At 38.9% G+C, this 18,670-nt stretch overlaps 1 protein-coding gene across 1 annotated transcript in view; it reads left to right on the forward strand.

Annotated features, from left to right (window-relative positions):
- Positions 1–18,670, forward strand: part of LOC134530457 (polypeptide N-acetylgalactosaminyltransferase 2) — a 429,839-nt gene that overhangs the window by 385,460 nt on the left and 25,709 nt on the right. The window contains exons 4-5 of the mRNA XM_063365281.1: positions 16,115–16,182; positions 18,280–18,345. Of these exons, the coding sequence (XP_063221351.1) occupies positions 16,115–16,182; positions 18,280–18,345 (134 nt within the window). The remainder of the gene's footprint in view (positions 1–16,114; positions 16,183–18,279; positions 18,346–18,670) is intronic.

The following is an 18,670-nucleotide window of genomic DNA, read 5'->3' on the forward strand; positions in this document are numbered from 1 at the left end:
TTGAGTGGCACAGGGCCTCTTGAATTTGTGTTGGTTTAAGAACCCTTAATCTGGCATTACGCCAAAAGGAAGATGGGAAGATAAGCAGTTTCTATGACTACAAGCGCAGCGTAGCAGATATGTTACCTTCCCTCCTCCTGCAACCTAGACCCGTGCATGACTCTCCTTCCGACCCATCTGTCATATCTCCAAGACTTCTCCATCTGAGGAACATGGAAGAATATTTGGGAGCATCATCATATGCACTTCCACAAATACCGTCTAATAAATATTTACATTTAAGTGAGAAATGGTATTTTTAAATTACCCGTATGTGTAATGAAGTATTTTGCTTACTCTATAGCCAACAACAGTTTTATAAACAATGCTACGAAAGCCAAATACTATAAATATTTTTTAGACTTTTTTACGCGTAATTAAAAATTAAATTTCATTAAAAAAAGTATTTTGCTAACTCTATAGCCAACAACAGTTTTATAAACAATGCTACGAAAGCCAAATACCATAAATATTTTTTAGACTTTTTTACGCGTAATTAAAAATTAAATTTCATTAAAAAAAATATTTCCAGTAAACTTGATTACATGTGAAAAATGCGATAATTTCGAACGAAAGTTGGAAGTTTGTGACTGCCACAGACAAAGGCCTGAAAGATAACAGATAACTGGCTGTACCAGCTGCCTTTGTTAGTGTTGTAATCGGTTCGGAGGCCGTTTTCCCTTTCCTCAGTTCCCAGCAAACCACCAGCATGCGGGCACCGAGGGTTCAGCCTGTACTCAAGCAGCTGGTTTTGCGGGAGTGTTGTGCGGGTAGTGGAAATGCCAGGCGTGTGCCCTTGTGTCCACTCCTGTTATTTCCTGTGCTCTGAAGTAGTTAATAAAGCCTATCTAGCATAAGAGAGTGCGGCGGATTTGGTATACGTGATATCTCTTGCGCCTACAGTTAGCTCTCATTTAATCTGAACCTTTTTTGAAACCCTCCTTGAAATAAACACTTAATTTTCCTGCGTTATATGGAAAAATCAATAGCTGATGTGGCAATAGTAGTACTCACACGTACATTTGAAAATGGTTACAATCATAAATGTGTTTTTGTTATGAAGTTTTTAATTGCCCGTGAAGTAAGTCCTTAAGTCGTAGAACTTAATATTTTTTAGATTTGATACCAACTTGACAGAACGTAAAACTCGCAGTTTTTTGAGTTGAACTATACACATACACGCCCAGTGTAGTGGTTGAAAGCTAAGTGCTGAGGTAAGAGTGAACTGCGCGCCTGAGTGGAACAATATTCCCAGTAGTGGATCCTCGGGCTTATAACCTTCCCTGGGGAAAGCCCTGTATGGGAAGGAATGGTAGTATTGCCAACCTACCAAGCGACGGGAGTCTTTGGTGCGTGCATTAGACACCAAATTTCAGTTTACTTGGCCTCCTTAATTTTCTTGATCCATCAAGCTTTCAATGGTTTTAAACTTTAACTTTTTCGGTAGAATATTCAGGAAATATAATATTTTATAGATTTGGGCACTTTATTTTATGTTACAATGTAATAATTTCAACAGTTTTGACACATATAAACTTAAAAGTTTCCGGCTTTTATTTATTTGCATTTTTCACATAGTTACAAAGTCATAATCAGATAGCTTCACCTATATGATCAACAGGATGTTATGAATTAAAACACCTAGTTCAAAACGGAGAATAGTTTGAAAAATGGTTGATGTGTACCAATAAGTTGAGTATTCCGGAATTGATCATCCTAGGTTCAACTTTTACTCTACACTGTAAAAAACGTTTTACCTGCAAGGCATAGCTTTGTAAAATTGCAAATGGTACAAAGCTCTGCCTTGCAATTTTACAAAAGATATCGTTGGTTTAATGAGTTTCCAAGGACTACTCTTGTAAAAGTATAACTTTTTTTGCAGTATATCCTTTTTTTTTGGGTAACCTCTCACTTAAACAACCTCACACCACTCGAAAGGCTATTAATCAGTTAATCTCTACTCTGCAAGGTTGGGACCTGCGAAGAAGCACGTCGACGTTGGCAACAGTGGAGTACAGATATCCGTCTCCGAGTTTCTTTCGGGCACTTGCTCATGATTTCTCAACTTCAGTGTATTTTCATTCAGTAGTGGTAGATGTTGTTAACACCACATGCTCTTTAGTATTTTTTTTCGATTAGTTTGACTTTGATTAAAACCACGCAAAATGAAGAGCATCCTGAAGTTACATATTCCCGTTGCTATTATTATCATTTGGGTCTTCAATGTCTGTCAAACCAATGAGCTTACCTCACTCGTGTGATCATCATATTCTTCCCTCTCGTTTATTCTCATAGTCTCTCCACGAGCATGACATGTTGTTGACTCCCCACCTCCCTTCTTGTTGCTCCTTTCAGTCTTTGCCTGGTCTCTGGCCGAAACACACGCATGTTCGTAAACGCTCTGCGGTGATTGGAGCTCATATTCTAGCTCGCGGGGATAGCGAGATTGGTTTTGCCGCGAGTGCCTTTTTAATGAGTTTGTCTCATCGTCCACGTGCCGTCGACCCGGGGGAAAAAAAATACTAATAGTTTTTTTTTTTTGCCGTTTCCTTGGGAGTGGCGCATTCTGCAGGGTGTGGCTGAAATAATAACGGGAGTAACCGGCTGTGTATCGGTCCTGCCGCACTGGTTTCCCCGAAATGTGCTCGGGGTTGCTTCCTCTGCCGTGTGGCGGCGCCCCCTCCCTTTCTCTTCCTGCTACCTTGGTCCCGTTTCCCCAGTTCTTCCCTTACTCTCTCTCTTCCCGTTTCCCGCATTCCTCTCGTTCCTCCTCCTTCCTCCCTCGGAGAAGGGGCGCGGCGTGATCTGTTTCTAATAGCGACCGCTCCTGCTGGCGCAAGATTCATGTAGAACACGCGCAGGGATTATGTCGGCACACCCGCGGGGAATAAATAATTTCGTAATGAAAACGCGGTTGGGGTGTGCAGGAGGGCGGAGGGGTAGGAAAGCTTGGGGGTGTTCGGCAGTGGACGGCGCGGGTGCCAAGACTTGCCCGTGGCCGGGCAGAATGGACGCCGGCGGAATTATTTCGAGCTTCCCTACCTGCAGCAGCTGTCGGCGATCTGGAAGAGATCGGCTGTATTTCTCTTAGGCCGGTATTACAGGATAAAAAATAAGTGTTTAGGTAATGAATATGCTACACCTGTACCCTAACCGTATTCCTAGTGCCCGATAGGACACAACCAGTCCCTTATTTTTAGGGAACGGATTTTGGTGTCCTGTCCGTTTCCGATCTGTATCCCAAATACCGCGCCTGCGCAGAGCTCACGTTTTCGTTAGTTAATCCAATATGGCGGATCCGCGTCTGGTGCCATTAACTCGTAAATATCATTGTGATCACTGGGAGACGAACCAAGCCTGTTGGCTTTATGATAGCGAAACTATCCTGTAATACATTGTGTTCACTTTAATGGTCATAAAAACAAATAATCACGACTTAAAAATTTTTGAGAAAATTAGAAATGGGGATTTTATTTTTGTGCGATGTTGCTGCTATCTTTTGTATTTTTGCAGTAACCATTGTATCGATGGTTGCTAGAATGCACGTCCGCTAGAATGCTTTGAAACCAGTTTATAGCCCCGCGCAGAACGCCGTTTATTAAAACTGCCGATTTGTTTCCTTACAGGGACTGGGTTTGGACACGTTCTGGAATACGGCCTGCGAGTTAGGTTACGGTTGTGTCCCAACAAGGCAGTGCTTATTCGCTACCTTACCTTAAGGGTCGCGCCTACCTGGGCACACATACGGTGTGCAGAGCTTCAGGAAAAACAACGCGATTTCAAAACTACTCAAGATATCCGAGTGGGGCCTATTTACGAATAGCATTTAAGAGTTCGCTGAGGGCCGAAAAGTACTTTTAATTTCGGATTAAGTTTTTAAACTGTATTTTTAGAAGCGTTAAAATGCCTAAAACGCATGTTTTCAGAGTAATTTTTAGGCATAAAACAATCAGTACAGATTCTTGAAAGCACTTAAGGGGCTTGCATAACCCCTTTATCTTCATTTCTCCGCCATATAATGTTACGGTCACCGCTCAAATTTCACAGTTATCCTGTGACGACGAGAAGACTGCACGCCAGTTCAGAGACTTGCGCTTAGAGGCTATACCGCGCTGAAAGCACCAGCGAGCGTCGCGCTTATCATCCCGCCTCACTAACACACATACACCCCAGACGAGGCGGGCCCCTTAACGTCTTGGAATAACCGCCCTTACACTTTGGAGATCAACATTAAAAACAAATCACTATACGTTATTGCTAATAAATAATATACTCTGGTGCTTTGGCAGATAATTAATGTCTATTCACGTGTTCGATGCCTGTTTTAATGTATACTTTTTTTTTTCGCATGGCGGCAGATGGAACAGATGATTATGTTTGAGACAGATTTTGACCATAAATGTCGTTAACAGCTGCGTAGTATTTATATTTGTTACAATTTCACACTTCCACGCGATAGCATTTTATATAAAAAGCCACTATGCCAGCGCTAGTGTTTATTTTTGGATGCGGTGAAAGTCGAAAGTAGACCTCAAACACGGCTCCATTAAAACTTGCATTTAAACTTGAATAATTCTAATGTACATTCGATTAGTGCCTTTCGTCGAAGTTTGACTTTGCACAGCTAAGCTCAGAGGCTGAAGACGGAATTGTCGGGATTAAAGTGTGCTCCGAGTCACCGAGATACTGATTCAGTGCTCATGACTTGAGTCATGCCTAAGGTTAGAATCGAACCCGCTGCCCTCGCCGTTTGAGTTTGACAGCACGCTATTTACAGTCTCATATGAGCCTTTAGATGCTCGTTTCTTATTGAATATTATTGTATTCAGACCTTGCTCATCCGAAAACTATCGTCACATCCGCTCTCTTTGAAATGTTCTCAAAGTGCTCGATGATATACTCATTTTATAACATTCATTGTTATGTCCTGTGCCGTATTTTACAACTTGAATTCGAAACAAGGGAAAATTTTCGAGACGAAATTTGTGTATGCTGTCAGTTAAGGCTATTAAAAAGTAAACGGTATAAAGTGTAGTTGCCGGAAAATCCTCTAGAATATTTCAAGGACGGAGTTCCATTGTTTTAAGTACATAGCCCACGGGAGTGTACACTGTAATTTTTTTTGTAAATGGAACAGAAGTATTTATGCATAATTGCAGATATTTGTACATTTTTACATTTAAATGAAAATAAAGTAGTGTTCGAAGTAAAACTGGGTTTGGATTCTTACCAGGGAATTAATGCTTTGTGTTGTCCCAGTACCTCCAATTATACGTTATTTCTAAAACTTTCCCTGAATAGCTTTCCAATATTAACTGCGCACATTAATGAGCATAATAAAACTAAATCAAGTCTAATTATTGAATATTCGTTTGTCATTTCCATGTTTTAAAATATATACTTTAATGAAACATATAGTATTATGCTCTAATTTTCATAAGAATTACTCAGTATTATCTCGAAAAACGTATTTTTATATGCGAAAATAACCATAGCCATGTGTTTTACAAATTTACAATATATTTTTTGTAGTATACCAAACTATTTCTTGGAAACTGGTTTCCAAAGGAATATTTTGTCAAAGTACATCAATTATTTTTGCTGTGTAGTTTTCAAACCACCTACCCCATACAAATGCGACCAAGGTTTTATGACTGGCGGGGGATTTTCGCCCTGTCGGAAAAGTGACGGACTTTGCCGGAGATGGGGTGGTTTTCCTGTGGTTAATCCCTTTTATCACAACGGCCGACTTTTCGCTGTCGCTCTTTCACAAAGCTTCATTCCATGTCGCGTTTTGATGAGAGCCTTAATGGGTGATTTCATTTTATTAAATTTTGTACTATACTTTCCGTTGATTTTACAATGTTTTTGTGTTTATTGAGTAGTTGGTAAAAGCCTATTAACTCAATTATAATGAAGCATCTTCTTACTTATTGATTATTATTTATCTTAACGTCTCGACGATGGTGAGGTTGTTAGAAACGGAAACAAAGCAACACAACGTGATAGTTGAGGGAGTGATCGGTGTTTGTCCATTGTAATGAGCCATCGCAGTATTGGCATGGCGTGATTATAGAAAATAAATAAATAAACCGAAATGAGGTCGAATGGCCCGTGATTCAAGCCCGGTTACTTATGGAATGCGAGTACAGTCACACTTCGCCAGCTCGTTCCGTGGAGTTACGTGTGTCTGTTAAACTTTTAAGTGTGAGATTTTGGGAAATAGGCCTGCTGAGAATCAGTGGAATGTTACTGTAAAATCTGCAAACATTTGCTTCCACTGTTACTGAATCTTCGTGAAAACTACTCCGTATTCCGACTTCCAAGCTATGTGTTCCGTTGTAAACAGGGTAAATAGGTAAGTGTAAGGAAGAGGGACTTTCTTGCTGTTAAAAAGTTTTTGAATGATTTTGTTTATGTACTATGATTATTGTTGTGGAATCAGTTAAAGGAAATGAAAGTAGTAATCGTAAATTCACGAAGATAACATTTGATTTACGAAGATCCTTGAATAACTTGTAACCAGCGCTCTCCGCAAATTTAATGTGAACATTTTTAATAGTGTGGTTGGGAATAATGCCCGAGTGATTTCAATACTTTCCCCAGTGACGTGCCATTGATTTGTGGTGCTTTTGACAGTTTCCGTGTTGTAGAGGGTGGGCTGGCTCGCTGGTCCACGGACCAGAGGCCTCACCTTGTGCGATGGAGGGGGGGGGGGGGTCCAGATCCCGCTATCGGTCTGTTCGACGCGCGGGGTGTCAATCAGGCCGGGCCTGAATGGGCGCCCGCAGCGGGTTCATCTGCTCTCTGCTGTGTCCGTCCTCGCTCTGCCCGAGCATTACACGTAGTTCCCGCACTCGCCGCCGGAGCAGCTACATCGACTATCGAATCATTCGATTCGCAGAGCGAAAGGTTAAACTATGAAATGAAACGGCTCCAATTAAAGCGAAAAAGACTTGAAAAAAAAAAATAAACCCCTGCTTTGGACCTGACATTCGACAAGGAATTTTTTATTTAATATTGCCCATCTTGTTAAAACTCAACAGTTAATACTATAAAGTTTCCCTTTGGCTTTGTGAACTTTGGTTTCCCGCCATCCGACATAGATGGCCGCAACGTGGTTACTCATTTCCGTTCCATTCGACTTCCGTTCCATTCACGAAATTACTCCTACCAGATGCTGTGTACGGAGAGCTAAGGTATTACAACACATCAAAAGTTTGGGTGATACAAACAAACAGTTGTTTGTATTTGATAGCGAAACCTTTATTCACTTCCTGTAACAAAATATTTTGTTGTCCTAACCAAATTTATTGTGAAACACTATTTAGTTGCGCACCTAACAAAATATACAGTTCGACAAAATAGGATATATCCTACTAAATATGTGTTTGAATCAACTGTACGTATTTCGCCAAATACAAACATGTTAAGGCAAACAAACTTCTCTCTCAGTGTGGGGTTGTTGCTAGCTTCACGCCAAGGCCGATACCCTCCCATAGTTCCCATGTGTTCGTTTACTTATGTACTCGCGTTAGAAGTTATACTTTGCGTAGTAAAAATCAACTTAAATTTTGTTTGCAAATAATCAATAGAAATAAAATAATGAAATGACTGGAGGTATATTATAAATGCGGTTGGCAGAATATATAATCAATCAAATTAAAATATTTTCAATTAATACTCAGTATTAAATCTATACTAATATTATAAAGCTGAAGAGTTTGTTTGTTTGTTTGAACGCGGTAATCTCAGGAACCACTGGTCCGATTTGAAAAATTCATTCAGCGTTGTATAGTACATTTATCGAGGAAGGCTATAGGCTATATTATATTATCAATAACATTAGGGATCCTTACTAAAAGTCAAATTTTGAATCAAATGCGTTGGAGGGGGTTAGATACAACATGCAGTACACGTACGAAGTGTGTGTTGACAATGCCGCAGGCGCTAGAAGTTTATTTCCTATTGCCTATTAACATTGCTGCCACGCACTAGATGCCTTATCATTCTTAATTTTCCCATACAAGTAAAAAACACCCGTGTGATATTAACAACGAAGCAATCAGTAACCTCATAAGAGTTCAATTAGTAGGTATTTAAATACTTTTTATCACTTTGAATCGCAAACCTAAACTATTGTTTTTTTCTCTCTCTTTGTGTTTAATTGTTTTTTTTTTCTTTTACTAGAATTATTTTTATTATTTTTAATTAATTTTCATTTTTCGGACCATCAATAATTTTCCTCTCCCGTTACAATTCTGACAAGGACTTTTGTGTGTGTGGTGTGTGTGTGTGTGTGTGTGTGTATATATATATATATATATATATATAAAAGCGAAATACCACTCACTGACTCACTCATCACGAGATCTCTAAAACTATACACCCAATTGACTTTAAATTTAGGATAGTTACTCATTTTGTGATGTAGACGCTCACTAAGAACGGATTCTGCGGAAATCCGATCCCAAGGGGAGTTTCGGGGGCGTAATATATCAAAATTTCCAGTTTTTGGTAGGAAATCACCATGGCAACGGCTGTTGCTTTGTTGATGCTTCATTCGTCTCTATGGCAACGACTATTTCATTGTTAGTGCAGTCCTCATCACCGTTGAAATTTTGCGGGTACTTTAAATATCAAAAATTGCCCTTTTTTTTCAAGTACTATATATATTTTACAGACTTGAAACTTCACAGTAATGTTCCTTATGTTACGCAGGATGACATTTTTCGAAAATTAGATCCCATGGGTGGTTAAAACCAGGCAGCATTGGGTACTTTGTCTGCGTGAGAACAGGATTTTGCATTGTTCATGCCTTCTGCTGCTCCATGGGCATCGCGCGGTAGTGGCGTACCCACAAGGAGGGGCATGTATAATGAGCGGCGCAAGAGTGATCTACCTGTAGACTGCCGTAGCGAAGTACGGGTACATCAGTTGTACGTTGCGTGCACGAGTCGGGAAACCATCGGTGCTATTGATTTTCTCTCCGGTACATTATACAGCATTGTTATAAATTTTCACTGAATTTTTTATTTACCATTACTGTAAATGGGAGATGTGGCTTAATTTTTTTCCATTAGTATAGCCGTGCGAAGCCGGGTCGGGCAGCTAGTATTAATATAATTACGTGTATAAAATATTTTTTTAATTTGTGTTAAATAATCGAAATGATTTTAATTTGTATTGAAAATCCATAACAATTCTTCATGTTTTCTTATTTATTCATTTTAACTATTTACTGGAATAATTTATAATTTCAATGCAAATAAATTATAATTACGGGAACATAATCTTACTGATATACAAGCACTTGAAAAAGTTTATAAACACAAATTGTATCACTAATATTCACAGTAAATAAATGTTTTTGATTATGTGGACTGGAATTTAATATCTGTCACTAAATTATAATATTTAAAAGCACATATATACTTTTTATTTGTATGTAGCTCCTTTTCGTCCTGTCAATTTTTGTTGCATGGTGCGCGCGCATCGTAAATATTCACTCATATTTTTTTTTTTCATAACACACCTAAATAAGTATAACTTAAAAAAAAAAAAGAATACACACACGTTACGCCTAACAACATAGGCCTGCATATCTAGGGTATCAAGTACACAGCATGGAATCACAACCTTAAGGCCCCCGCCTACCCGCTCACATATTCGGTTTGCAAAGCTTCAGAAAAAAAATATCACGCGATTTGAAAATTGCTTAAGATATCCGAGTGGTGTCTGTTCACGAAAAGAATTTAAGAACACGCCTAGGGCGCATATGTATATCTGTTTTCTTACTAGGTTTTCGAAGTATATTTTTAGTAGAGCGAAAAGAGCTCAAATGTTTAGGCTTGAAACAATCGATACAGATTCTTGAAATCACTCAAGGGCCTTGCATAACATATTAATTTTTCTTCATTTATCCGTCATATAATGTTATTGTTACCGCTCAACTTTCAAAGTTGCCCTATGCACGACGAGAAGACAGCGTTCCAGTCCACAGCCTTGCACTTAGAGGCGACACCGCGCTAGAAGCACCAGCGAGCGTCTAACACACATACACGTTTTAAGGCGTGTATTCACAGTGCGAGGCTGCTCGCTGCGAATGCCTCGCGCCATCTGCCTCAGGGTGAGGCATACGCTCTTCAGCTAGTTTGTAACCACGAACGCTCACTGCGAGCACGCGAACCACCCGCATTCGTAGTGAAGGCAGTATGCAACATGTCTCTTGGTTCTAGAAATGTGCAAGTTGCTGCCGCTGCTTATATTGTGATGGCGACGATTATTGGAAAAAAACAACGGAAAAAGCGACGTAAGCGTTGGTGGGTCAAAAAGTTGTATCAAACTCGGTTAGAATATGGGAACAGACTCCTAGAAGACGTGAGATTTGAAGAAGACGTGCCAAATTTCTTGCGAATGTCCAAGCAAGATTTTGACTATTTACTTACATTGATAGAGCCTGCCGTGAAAAAACGTGACACGTACATGCGACGTGCTATTACCACCAAGGAAAGATTAGCTCTTACTCTGAGATTCTTAGCTACTGGAGATTCATTTACAAGTTTGCAATACCTCTTTCGTATATCCAAACAACGAATATCTGTGATTGTTCCAGAAGTATGTGATGCACTGATTGAAGCCCTAAGGGACTACATAAAGGTAAGAAAACAATTTAGGTACTTCAAAAGATCAATATATTGTAATGTTTAACAATGTAGCTTGCATATTACAACATTTCATGTTATTATCTTTCGTCAGTCAGGTAGTGTAGTAAAGTGTCTTCTTGTTGAGGAGGCCTTGATTCAATTTCAAGTACAGCATCGGAAGGTGGAGGCGTAGGAGTTGGATGGTAGGTACTTCCAGACGAACGCTGTGTGGGCGTACTGAAAGAACTGTAGTACCCATAAGTATTAAGGACGTTGTGATTGGGGGTAAATTCTCCAATATCTGCTCTGAACAACACATCTGATATTGCCCTCTTCACATGAGGTAAAGTGTTGGAGTCATATTTCCTCAGTTCACTTGCTACATGCATTCCAAAGGTTTCATAGTGGTCAGTAGGAGTAGCCGATGTCTTTTTCAAAATGGAGTATGCATCAAGTAGCATTTAATTTTGTGCGTTGTCAGCATCATTACGACGTTTTCTTTTCCTAGCTTGGGAAATGTTAGAAGTAGGCGCCGTCGCTGTACTCGTAGACGCCGCCGTTGCAGTTACAGACGCCATTGTTGTATTTGTAGACGCCGGTGGTTCATCTTCGACCGTTGCGGGTTCATCGACAATAGATTCATCATTGTATGATTCTTCTCGATTTTCCTCAGGACCCCTTTGCGTATTAGCCTGTAACCAAAAAAAAATTGTAAATACAATGTTGGATAGGGTGCGGCAGAATGAACTCCCCGATTAGCAAAGCTAATAAGGAATAGTCTAATTAAAATAAAGTATAATTTTTTAAACTCAAGAGCACATAATATAATGCTTTTACATGTTTTGGTTCTATTCAAGTCATTATACTATTACATCTATGATTCTGCAATAATTTGCTTCCAAAACGTCTTTCTTCCCTGCTATTGTTAATGGTGAAAGCTGTGTACTGTTCCAAAGGGTCTCTTCTCCATATGGCCAAAACAAACATGGCTGTTGAAGAAATGTGGCTTTTTACATAAACAAAACGTCCTCTTTGTCATTACGGCTTCCATGTTGAATTGTTATGCTTTACGTATTAAGTGATTCAACGTGACCTTTGTCCTCTGTTTACAATGCCAAAATGTCTCTTATCCTCATTATATACTTTTACAAAACGTCTCTCGTCCTATTTACTTGTACAAAATGTCCTATGTCCAACCTATTTTTTCCTTTTACACTCACAGTTTTGAGCGTAATACATTATCACTGTAAATATAAACAGTATTACAACCTATGTCAATGTTGTTCATGATTTAAATGTTACCAGGATCTAAATTATTTTCTAATACGTTTTGTGTGATTATCCACAAGTTTTGCGACATGGACAAGGGACATATTGGAATTGGTCTACTCAAATACTACCCACTAGCAGGTATCCCTGTTCTTTTAAATTGATAATGTATTTTTTTTTTTAGGTACCCTCTTCTAATGAAGAATGGTTAGCTGTAGCAAAGGAATTCGAAGAAAGGTGGAACTTCCCTCATGTTATAGGTGCAATGGATGGGAAACATGTCCAGCTTCAAGCACCATGGAACAGTGGAACTGAGTATTACAATTACAAGGGTTTCTTTAGTATTGTGCTCTTTGCATTAGTTGATGCCAACTACAATTTTTTGTATGTTGATGTTGGCTGCCCTGGTAGATTTCAGATGGAGGCGTTTTCAAACATACCCAATTGTACAAAAAGTTAGAAAACAAGGAACTGAACATACCGAAACCAAAAGCAGTGCAAATTCCTTATAGTATTAACGTTCCTTATTTCTTATTAGGTGATCAAGCATTTGAGTTAAATGAATATACTATGACACCATTTAAAGGTACTCCACTAGTTGGTTCTATTGAAAGAATTTTTAACTACCGCCTATCCAGAGGACGTAGGGTCGTAGAGAATGCTTTTGGAGTAGCTAGTTCTGCATTTCGGGTTTTGAGAAAACCAATACTACTACAACCCGAGAAGGCTAAGAAAGTAGTTTTAGTAGTTGTATATTTACACAATTTTTTGCGAAAACGATCTATCACAAATCCTATCTACACACCGCCTGGTTTCTTAGACAGAGAAGAAAATGGTCAACTTATTCCGGGTACATGGAGAAACAACAATGAATACGGTGGCTTGATCCCAATTGGACAGACACCTCGAAGAGCAAATCTAACATCCAAAAAAATCCGAACCCATCTGGCTGAGCACTTTGCCACTAATGGCTCAATTCCATGGCAAAATGACTATTAATGTTTCCCGGGAACATGGAAGACCAACAAGGAATCCGGTGGCTTGAAAAAATATGAACCATCTGTCTGAGGACTTTGCCACTAATGGCTCAATTCTATAGCAAAATAACTACCTATTAATGTGTGTTGTTACAACCTTATTTTGTAAGCTTCAACTACAGAAATGTTTTGTAAATGTACTTACATTCTCCATTGAATCGAATGTGTCATTTGGCGTGTCCTTATCAGAAAGAAAGTCAAACAATGTATATCCAAACCATTGTGACTTGTAACCATCTCCTTGGCCTGTAACATTAAAACCTCAATTACGTTCTTGCCAATTTAACTTCCAAAATACATTGTATTATACAGTACACTAAATGATAACAAAACATCTGATCCTGTCATTTGAGTTTTTAACCAATTCAACTCACATAGTAAAATTCCAAAATACATTGTATTATGTAGTAAAATAATGATTATAAACATACCAGATCCTGTAACTTGACTTTTCTTTTCCCTTGACCTTTCACGTCGGTAAGAGCCCAACAGAGACGTCATCTTCTTTTTCAGATCTTTTACAGAAACATTCATTGATAGCGATATTTCGCGCCACAAGTCTTCTCTCTTGTGTTTGTTATAGTATTCAGGGTGTTTCGAGTCCCACAGTAAACGTTTCGTTTCATAACATTTAACTAATTGTCCGATCATTTCATGATTATCCATGATGACAGTTTCGTTGTGGAGGCTTGTTGAGTTTGCAGTGCAGAATTGTGTCTTGTACGATGCGAGGCAGACAGCGCAGGTATTCACTTGACGCACAGCTCGGGGCGAGGCACCTTTGAGCACTGCTCTTCTACCGACAAGCACACGGCTCGCCTCGAATTGTGCGACGCGAACGCCGCGTAGCGAGCACACCCGGTATTCACAGTCCGAGGCAAAGCCGAGCCTTCGCCACGAGGCATTCGCAGCGAGCAGCCTCGCACTGTGAATACCGGGCTTTACCCTTTTACTAGGGGGGAAGGGGCCAAACGCGTGTATCTAATTCAGGGGATTTTCTGCGGTTGAGTAGTCAAACCACTTGTCTCCCTCCAAGGCAATCAGGGAACTGTGCCCGTCGGGGCCAAGTAACGCATTTTTCTTAGCTGGGAAAACTTGACGGACATTGCCATGAGCAACGTTTCCTGACTTGAGAAAAATTCGGGAATAGCCCCGCTTGGGATCAAATCTGAACCTTTTTTTGGGGGGGGGGGGGGGTGGGGGGGGGACGGCTTGCCAACCACGTGACCATCGGGTCTCCTGCTCCTGGAACAAATGTTATATCATCTTATTACTCTGGTGGAACAATTCCAGGTTAATCGTTCACAAACACGATTGTTGATTCAACTGCCGCCTCACGGAAGATTTCGAGTCGCTGGCCGGCTCACAAACACACGCGCTTGCGGAGACGATTCTCGGAGCGGAGCTCGCGGACAACACGTGACGCGCCAGATAGGGACAACAAAAGGCCCTTTATCTTGTTTGTGCCCGTTCCTCTCCATCCGCCTGTCTGCCTCGTGTCTCGTCTTCCTTTGAACAAGCACCGCGCAGGACGTCGCCTGGCGTGTGTGTTGTGTCATACGGCACCAGGCAACACTTCACTTACCGCGGATTTACTATTAGGTAGTTGTATCTGCATAGTGGTGAACCTACGTGAATAATATAGATATTACAGAGGCAGCGGTGGCATTGCTTCATCTCTATCCCTAATAATTAATATTATATATGCAAAAGTTGGTTTTTCTGTCTGTCCTTCTTTCACGCGGCAACGGAGCAACGGATCTACGTGATTTTATTTTTTTTGCATATATATAGTTTTATGGGCCGGAGAGGGACATAGATTACATATAATTATGAAATTCCATCTTTAAACGAGTGAAAAAAGAGGTAAATTCAGTTTTATAGTAGAAAATCATAGGAGGTAGGTCGTAGGCACACAAAGAGTAAGTTTTTGTCAATTCTCTTTGTCCGCCACACGGTCATATAGTAAGGTCTCCTTGGCGAAACCAAACCGCTTAGTGAAACGCGCGACTGCTAGAGAACTAAAGGCGAAGATGATTGTCACACAGTAGTTACAGTTACGGGCTACAGCCTTCTACGATACAGGTTTATACTCGTGTTTTAAGTTACATAGTCTATTTGAAAAATATACTTAGTGTAACCTTTTATGTCATCTTGCTTTCAATATTCTTTTACATCTTGAAAAAAGTCGGATTTAAGCGTCAGTGGCGAGTTATTACTAAAAGGTTGCACGCTTGTGGGTTGTTAACTACACGTTCGATTTCGTCACTACTCTATGTTTGGTTTTTAGCAAGTGATGAGTCTTTTCTTGACATGTAAAGTAAAACTGTGATTTTGGCTGGCAATGAATCGAAAACACTAATGTATATAATGTAATTTATATATTTTACGATTGTACATGATTAGGAAAGAATGTAAAAAAAGTATCTTATTACCTATACATCATAGAAGAAGTGTGTCTATTACGTTTTAAAAACTTGAAAAAATATTTATTTCTCTCGGCCAAGCTCACAGAAAAATCCTTGACACTGAAGTGAAGGAGGAGTGTGGTTGGTCGCTGTCGCGATCAAACATTTGCTCTCTGACGGAAAGTCTAGTGATGTCGCCGCGTGTCGACCTGTGCATGTAGCTATCTTGCTCGTACCCTGAAACCAGCGGCAAAGTCCTTCTGTCCCAAACTATCTTAAGCTGTTCGGTGGAACAGGAAGGTTTATTTAACACTGCGAAGGTAATTCTCATGGCTTATATACTGGATAGGCTCCAGTATTGAGCATATTTGAGGTAACACTAAGTTGATGTTTATCAACTGTTTATCTAAATCATACATCCCCAGAAAATACATTCACAACTGGGTATTTCTTGGAAATCTTCTCAATTATAATGTAACATATTCTTGAAGGATAAAAACCACACTTAAAGGTTTGGACTTTCAGGCTCTTCGACACTTAAAAAATTACAAATTTGTGATCTGTTCAACTTTCCATTGGATAATGAACATTTTTGTATAAACTAACAAGCCCCTGTCTTTGCTCAATAAGTAGTTAATGTTTACTTGTTAAAAATCTAAGTGAGAATCATACTTGTGTGTAAATGCTTATCTTTGAGGGATGTGTTTGCTGGCAGTGTGCTGAACAGGAGTCCGGAGAACCTGATCAAGGAGATAATCCTGGTGGACGACTTCAGCGACCACCGTGAGTTATCAACGTCCTGATTCTCACTTAGCGAGAGTTCACCATTAGTGTTGAGTTGTGCACCGACCTCCCCCACTGTTTCTCATGCCCAGGAAGTTTACAAGAGGTAATCAGTATAAAATTGATTAAAAAAAGATTTCTGGAAAATATTTTTATGATTATTACAGTGAAAAATTAACTAATTTTTATCCCAAATTTATGTGTCTATTTTTTCATGTTTCAGTTACATTTATAAAAAAAACTGAGACGTATATGTGTGTGGTTTTTATTGTTAAATTTCGTGTGAATCGCGGTAGGATTGTGTTGGAGAAACGTCCCCGATATTCTTTTACATGCACACGTCTTTGCATTTGAATGCTATATGTTCAGCTACGCAGCTGAGTGCATGCATGGTACAGGAGAGGTGGTCTCAGGTATGCCCATTTAAACATTCGACCTTTGACACGAACCATTTCTGCAAGGGGTTGAAAAAAACAGGCTTAATATTTAAAAAAGTAATGAAATCCGTAACTTGTAGACTATTAAAACCGTTCTTATTTATTTTTAATACTTAAAATATTATCTACAACTTTCGTCTGAAATAATGTTTTAAATATACTACCAACCATTACTGTAAGGGGTAGAAAATAACAGGTTTTGAAAAACAAAACAAAAAAAATAACTCCCTTAGTAAGTACACTATCAAATCCGTTCAGAGTGTTTGTAAATCTTATACTATTATCTAAAAATTTGTCTGAAACCGTTTTTGGTACAAACAACCATTGCTGCTAAGGGTGAAATAAACAGAGGTTAAAGATGACAAGAAAACCTAACTCCCTGTTTGGGTAACCGGTGAAATATATAAAAATTATTTGTAACTCTTGTAATAATTATTTAAAACATTGGTCTGAAACAATTTTTGATACGACGAACCATTACTGTAAAGAGTTTAAAAAAACAGGGGTAAGAATAAAAAAATTAATAAAACTTCCGTACCATGTAAATATGTAATCCGTTCTTATTTATTTTAAACCTGATAAATATTATCCAAAACATTTGTCTCGAGTAAATTTTTATGTAACCAACCATTACTGCAAGGGGTGGAAATAACAAATGCTGAAAGACAAAAAAAAAACTTGTTTAGGAGGTTTACTATCAAAAAGTTTAGAATTTATTGTAAAATTCTAAACATTATCTAAAACTTTTGACTGAAACAATTTTTGTTGAAATGACCTATTTCCGTAAAAAGAGGGGTTTCAATAATTTTTTTAAAAAATCAATACTTTCTTACTATCAAATTCGTTGGAATATATTTTACACCATCTTACTGTTATTTAAACCTTAGTCCAAATCATTTTTATAATCTACATATTATTTCAAGGTGTAAAAAATAATGTTTGAAGGTCAAAAATTTCGTAACTACCTTAGTAGGCATAATATGACATTCGTTCTAAGTTAGTAAATGCTGGATGCGTTAAGTAAAAAACATTCAAAAAAAATTTCTCTGCATGGAATATGAGAAAATGTTTTCTTAATAATTTTGGAATATTAGAAAATATTTGGGATGCCATGTACATTAAGTTCTTAAAATGTTCCAGAAGTTTATAGAAGTTTCTAGAACGTTTCCAGAAGAAATAGGTGCTTCGAAATCTACTTGCGCCTGAGGCTGTGCCATAACAGAATTTTTTTCTCTTCAAATTGTAGCCAGATATTGCAGGCTCAAAATTTAATATTACATTACTTTGTACTCTTACTGAGGCCAATCTTCCTAGACTAGCATAACATAACATTTGTAACAGTTGTAGTTGCTCTTGTGAAATATTTAATTATTTTCTCACACTGTAACGTGTCAAGCTCTAATGAGGTGCAAAAGCTTGGAAATGTATAATTTGTGGCTTGTCATGTCTGAAATTAGGATAAATAGCTCGAGTTAGAATTAAGGGAAAAAAATTGCAAGATGGCGATGCTGCTGCGCACAATAGAGAGCAGGTGGGCGGTGCGGTGTGTTTTGAGAAGTGTAAGGAATGCGGTGCGAGTAAGAGAGGAGTGACGCGGAAAGATGTGTTGTGTTCTGAGACGTGTCGGCCGCGAAGAAGCCCTCTGTGTGCTTGCTTGCAGCTTCTGACGGCGCGGAGCTGGCCAAGATCCAGAAGGTGCGGGTGATACGGAACGACAAGAGAGAGGGTGAGCTTGTGCGCGAAGCACATTTCACACTCATCCGTATTTAATGTTGAAACATGGACTGTACTCTGTATTTTCCGAGCGCAGAACCTTTTAATTTTTTTTTAAACCCCAAGAGTGATTTTTTTATTGCGGGAAACCAGAAAGTTTTACACTTGAACTGTCATGAAATAGTTTCTGTAACTTACTGAGATCCTGACAACTTTTTAAGTTAGCACTAATTATTTTCAATGAACCACGCCTCTGTAAAACTCTTAAAAACTCATAAACTCGGAGGTCCATTACTTTTAATGAAATATAGTTGGCGCCGTGTCAATAATCTACATTT

Source organism: Bacillus rossius, chromosome 3 (assembly GCF_032445375.1).
Source record: "Bacillus rossius redtenbacheri isolate Brsri chromosome 3, Brsri_v3, whole genome shotgun sequence".
NCBI classification, from domain to species: Eukaryota; Metazoa; Arthropoda; class Insecta; order Phasmatodea; family Bacillidae; genus Bacillus; species Bacillus rossius.